General features: G+C 44.8%; 1 protein-coding gene across 1 annotated transcript in view; it reads left to right on the forward strand.

Moving 5' to 3' along the window:
• Positions 1-3,097, forward strand: part of CAGE1 (cancer antigen 1) — a 30,453-nt gene extending 27,356 nt beyond the window's left edge. Inside the window, exons 13-14 of the mRNA XM_054017591.1 lie at positions 2,440-2,508; positions 3,091-3,097. Coding sequence (XP_053873566.1) covers positions 2,440-2,508; positions 3,091-3,097 — 76 coding nt within the window. The remainder of the gene's footprint in view (positions 1-2,439; positions 2,509-3,090) is intronic.
• Positions 3,098-6,370: the final 3,273 nt, after the last annotated feature.

Genomic DNA, 6,370 nt, shown 5'->3' on the forward strand with positions numbered 1-6,370 from the left:
ATTCCATAGACATTATATGGCTCTATAGAATTACTCTAGAAAACTATAGAATTTAATAGAGAATTATATCGCTGCTATTGAATTGTATGGGTTGATCAGATATGTATTTATTATTATTATTTAGAGACCCCAACTGAGATTTGGGACCCATTGTGATAGGCACTGTGTAGTCACATAATAAGACACAGTCTTAACCCCAAGTACCTTACACCTAGATCTTCAATAGTCCAGGGTCACCTAACTCCCATTGAAATCAGTGAGAGTTAGATGCCTAAATGCCTTTGAGGAACTGGGCCTTACATTCTAAATAAATAAGACAGAAAAAGGGTGAGAGGAGAAATTGAGGCACAGAGAGATAAAGTGACTTGCCCAAGTTCACACAACAGGTCAGTAGAACCCAAGTGTCCTGATTCCTGGTCCAGTACCCTGTCTTGTAGATTTCCTAGCCTGGTTAAAAATTCTATAAACATGTTATAATTCTCTCTCAAATTCTATAGGCCTTCTCTATAAAAGCTATATTTAATTAATAAAATGCATCCAATTACAAAATCAAGGTGCATGTATAAAGATGTGTAAGAAAAAACAGTTTATACAACTTTTAAAGGAAGAGATTTTCCCCAAAAACAACTTAAATATTAACTCACCAACTCCTCACATATGCACTTCCACCCCCACTCAGGTAGGCAATGTGTCTTAAAGGTCAACATACTGTGGTTCTCTGGGTTCACCAGAGGCAAGAATCTTCCTGAGTTGAGTGATGTTCAGTAAGAACAACCTGTTAACAGTTCCAGATATTTCATTCTAAGAACTGATATCTGGAGTGCCTCATCTAATTTCATCTATTGAATTCTAGCGTAAATCTGCCCTTATCAAAAGACTTTTCCTCCAGCCTAAGAGGAGGAGCCACTAAACCCAGGGTTCAACTGATCGCGGGGGACAACAAATGATTAAGCAGGGACAGAAGTGAGGGTCATAGGTTCAAAATCAGGGATTTGGAGGGGGACACCAAGAAGAGAACCCTGGACAGTGTCCGCTGCTCCTCAAAGATGGCTAGGGAGCCACCATACGCTGCCCAGAGGAACTCTGCCTGGATGCGTGAAACAAGGGAGAAATAGAAGTAGGCCCCACAGTGGCAGAGTACCTTCCCATCCTCCTCCTGGTATCATAGATAGCCATTTTGGCCAGTGCCAGGAGGAGGTTGATGAGGAGGTCTTTTGACTTCATGGGGCCACGGACAGGGTGTGCATATATGAAAAGGTGTGGGGAAAAGTGCAGCCGGAACCTCAAAAGGAGGCTCTGGAGGAGCTGGAAAAGGGGCTGCAACCTGGCGCACTACAGATAAATGTGTGCCAGGGTCTCCCTCACGCTGCAAAATGGACAGGCATCAGGGATGGGAGTGAACTGCGCTAGGTACACGCCAATGCTGATGGCTCCATGAAGGAGCTGCCAGAGCTGATATCCCTGGCAGGCCCGTGGGACTCATCTGATTTCAGCTCCTGCTACCAAACACGAGAGGAGAAGAAGTCTCTAGGTAACTCGGGCCCAAACCTCCTAAGACTTTAGGCCTTGGTTCAGAAAAGCACTTGAACATGTTCTCATATTTAACCATATGAGTAGTCCTGCTGAAATCAATGGGTCTATTCAGGTGTTTAAAATTAAGCACATGTTTAAGTGTTTTGCTGCATCAGAACCTTATACACCAAAGTTACCACTTTGAACTGAATCCAGAAGTAAATAGGAAACCAGTGTTGTTCCAGGAATATTGATGACTAACCCTGCTCAATAGCCAAGTAATCCAGTCTTGAATTCTCAATGATATGAATAGCCATAGCAAGGTCCAGATCTAACAGTAATAACTGCAGGTACAAAGCACTTTTGGCCACCAAAGGCACCTGAGATTCTAGGAGCAGTTGGGGACCCAAAAGCACCCCCGGTTGTGAACCTCTTGGACAAAAGGTGGGACACCTCTTCAACAGTGATTGCAGGAATCACCCCAGCTATACCCCCAAGAATTCTCTCTATCCCACAAGCATTACCTCCATCATGTTTGAATTAATCTTCAGCTTGTTCTCATTCAAGTGCCAATCTCAGCCAGGCACTGGGAACACAAATACAGCACATCATTCTGAGTTGAAAGAAAAATTAGGCAGACATAAAATGTAGTGTTACACTGATGACACTGCTGCCCAAATTGCCTTCTATACACCCTTCAACCCACCCACCCCTATTCACCCAGTGGCTTCACATACAGTACATGCAGAAGAGACAGTTTGAGAGTCTTAATTTCTGTACTGCACCTAAAAAAAATATTTTTACTGAAAAATAAGGATACATATGTGTACAGTATCTATCCAATATATATATATATCCTTATTTTATATATAAAATTATATATATAAAATGATATATAAAAACAGTTACATTGTCTCTTGTTGACAGTTTAGAGAAAAGAAACAAGCATCTGGAAGACTTAATAAAGAAGTTCAAAATGAAAGCAAGAAAGCTGAGGTAAACATCATATAGTTCAAATGCCAGAACAACAGGTTTAAAAAAAAAAATCAACCCTTTTTATACTAGATACTATGAACTGAGGGCCCTTTTTGCAGGAAAAAAAATTATGCAACTGAACACTGTCATGGTCAGCCCCTTCTAGCTGAAAATAACTCTTTTTAATACAAAGTAGCATTGCCGATTTTGGTTATATGTATTCATGGAGGTTTCATCAAGTGACATAATAATCTTTAATTAAAAATTAATCTTTAATTCCTGGAGACTCCAGAACAAACCTGTGGGGTTGGTAATCCAATACAAAGATGTTTGTCCATATCTCTTGGATAAACAATCAGATCTTCTGTAGGTGTCTTGACAAGGAATTCCCAATGCTCCTTTGATTCACAGAAATAGTATCAGAGGGGAGTTGTATCATATAATCAAGTTGTGATAATAGTGACTACTGCTACTGATTGGCTTATTACACCTGTGAACTGAGCACACAACTAGTCTATGCTAAAACATCCTACTATTAGTGTTTCCTATCAATGTCCCCTTACCTGCTTGCTTGTTTAACACACTTGTTATGTTTTCTTTTAGACTGTGAGGTCTTTGTTACAGGGTCTGTCATTTACTGTTTATACAGTGCCTAGCACAATGGGGCCCCAGCCTAATTGAGGCCTTCAAGTGCTACAACACTATAAATAACAACAATCAACCTTTCCCTAGGGCTATACAGGCTATCCCAGCTCTTCTCAAACATGCCTTCCACCCCCCATGAGTTAGAATACACCTCTAGCAATTTTAGCAGCAGCACCATACAGTTTAGTGTCCATTTATAAATTGATATGGGGCAGCGGTCAGTTAATTCAGTTAGAAAAGAATTTTCATCTTTGTTGTCCAAAAGATGTTAGGATATCATTCCAGGTTCTAGCACACCAAACAGGAAACCTCCTATGTCACAGAAACAACCTATCTTTGTAATTTCCACAGGCAAAGATGTTGGCCGGCTTTTCCAAAAGCCATGTCTGAGGTAAGTCAAAGAATGTTGCCAACGATTGTTTGTAATCAAAAGTGACTTATTTTCAGAAAAGTTGGCAAAATATATCTGTTTGGATATTATCTGCTGAGAGATACTTGCCCCAATAACCAGGATTTAGAGCAGGGGTTCTCAAACTGGGGGTTGGGAACCCTCGGGGCTCATGAGGTTATTACATGGGGAGTCGCGAACCGTCAACCCCCACCCCAAACCCTGCTTTGCATCCAGCATTTATAATGGTGTAAAATATATAAAAAAGTGTTTTTAATTTATAAGGGGGATCGCACTCAAAGGCTTGCTATGTGAAAGGGGTCACCAGTACAAAAGTTTGAGAGCCACTGATTCAGAGGGTCTTATCCAGTTTCAGATTAGACTTTATTGTAAATCAATGCATAAGAGCATTTCAATACATTAAGAATGAGAAGTTAAAAAAAAACCCTAGAGAAATCTTCAGACTGTGATTTATGTTTTTTCCTATAATTTACAGGGTCAAGACATTTAAAAATCAAATGGAAACAATGTAGATACTAAAGAACAGAAGATGAAATATTCTCTCTGTCACTGTCAGAGCAGCAAATTGCATGTGTTCGAGTGATGTCTTACCATGGACAAAACACCATTCATTTTACACCTTTCCTTTGTATATAAATTACTGAATTAACAATGGGAGAAAACTGAAAGTTTGAGGGCAGCTTTTGGATGCAGTGAATTCATTCCTGAGTGCTTTGCATACTGGACTGGGGAAGGCTTTTCCCAGTTTCAAACTCAATATATATCTTGCATTTTGATTAATAGTAAAAAATTCCTACCAGTTTGACGTTGGAGAGCCTGGTAGCTGACAAGCCTGGGATTATTTATGTGGAGAAGCCAATGCAGGTATCTCATTCTACGCCTCGCCTATCTGTGGTGGGGGATTTAAAAATAAACTCCAACTTTAAACTGGGAGCATATGAAACACTGCAGGTTATACAAATGAGTCTGCATGGAATAATGTAATAAGCAGCTGCAGGTTTAAGGCTCAATTATGCAGTGCCTTCCTTGTCAAGACATCTTCAGAGCAGGGTTTGGATACTGTGCAATAAGACCTGGGGCCATGCACTGAACTATTAATAGAAAACAAAATGTCGAATAGCTGCTTGTTAAGTAAGCACCATCCATCCTGAGCACTGAATGAAGCAAAAAATAGTATGTGGTCATGCAGTTAAATACTGTATCATAATGAATGTGTGCAAGAAGAACAAATTAAGGTTGAATTTTTAACTTTTGAGTAGTTGACTTTGCAACCTTATTAGTGTTCTTTTAACGTAGTTTGTTTAATTAAACAATTCACTCATTATAATATTAAGAAAGTTTAATTCTCAACAATATTCAGAGAAACTAGGAATTGTTTTGAAATATATTACTAAATAGAAAATTTGGCATCTCTGGTTCTTACTAGTTTGCAGAAAATCAGGCCTCATAGTTTTGCTAGATGGTTGGCTGTTTGAAATTACAGCACTTTTATATGCAAAAGTACTGTAATGCATATGGGCCCTGACTCAATTCTCACAAAAGTCAACAGCCATCTTTCCATTGACTTCAAAGGACATTGAATCAGGCTTATAGGCCCCAGTTGAAAAGTACATAGGCACCTGCTTAACTGTGATAAGATGTAAGCATATTACGCATTTATTCCTGGCAAGTGCGCAACACATGCACACACAACTCGTATTGATCCCATGGTTTAAGAAACAAAACACCAAATACCACAAGTTTCACAACAGAATCATGAGAGTTAGCAACACTGAACAAAGCCCTAATCTGAGCTTCTGGAGATGTCAGGTCCTGGTGAACGACACACCATGGAAAGACCCAGTGCCTGACATGTCCATTTCATCTATCAGTATCCTGCCCCAAAGAGATGCCTGGTGCCAGCATGGGACATGGACAGTGGCATAGCCAGGTCCTAAGTGCAGGGGGAGCAAACCTAAAAAAGGAGCCCCCCATACCTCCTCCTCTGGCCACGCCCCCCTTGGCTCCTCCTCTGGCCGGCCGAGACCGCCCCCCTTGGCTCCTGCAGCCACGCTGCGCCCCTCCCTTGGAGGGGCTCGGTCCGGGGGGAGGGGGCCGGGGCCGGGCTGGCAGCGAGGGCTAGCTGGGGCTGGCAGCTCCCCCCAGCGGAGCAGCAGGCACAGCCTTCGGGGAGGCCGGAGGGCTCCTCATGGCCGAGATGGGAGGAAAGCTGCAGCCTCCGGCCGCGTTCCAGGAACTAGGACCGCCGCCCTGGGGCCAGAGCCGTTGGGGCCAGGGGTGTTCGGCCGGCGCCGCTCGGCCAGGGCCGAAACCGGGGCCGGCGTACTCGGCCGGCGCCCTGGGGCCGGAGCCACCAGGGGTGCTCAGCCGGCGCCGCTGGGGCCGAGCCGGGACGGAGCTGCCAGGGCCGGGAGCGGGCCGACGCGCTCGGCCAGCGCTGCGAAGGCTGGGAGCGGGCCGGCGCCGCGGGGCCCGGTCCGAGCCGAAGCCGCTGGGGCCGGAGCCACTGGGGCCGAGCCAGGCCAGAGCCGCCAGGGCCAGGACCAGGCCGGCGCCCCGGGGCTGAGACGAGCCAAGCCAGGGCCGCTGGGGCCAGCCGGAGCCGCTTGGCCGGGACCAGTGGGAGCCGCTCGGATTGGGCCGCATTGCGTCGCGTCGCGTCTCGTCTCCCCGGAGCCCTCCTTCTTGCGTCTCCCCTCAGCTTACCTGCTGCTGCCACCGGCCTGCCCCCTGCTTGCTTTTAGACTTCCCGCGAACGTGTGATTCACGGGAAGCAGGGGAGGGGGAGGAGCAGGGGGCAGAGCGTTCAGGGGAGGGGAGGAGGGGGAA

This window comes from Malaclemys terrapin, chromosome 2 (genome assembly GCF_027887155.1).
Source record: "Malaclemys terrapin pileata isolate rMalTer1 chromosome 2, rMalTer1.hap1, whole genome shotgun sequence".
NCBI lineage: Eukaryota > Metazoa > Chordata > Testudines > Emydidae > Malaclemys > Malaclemys terrapin.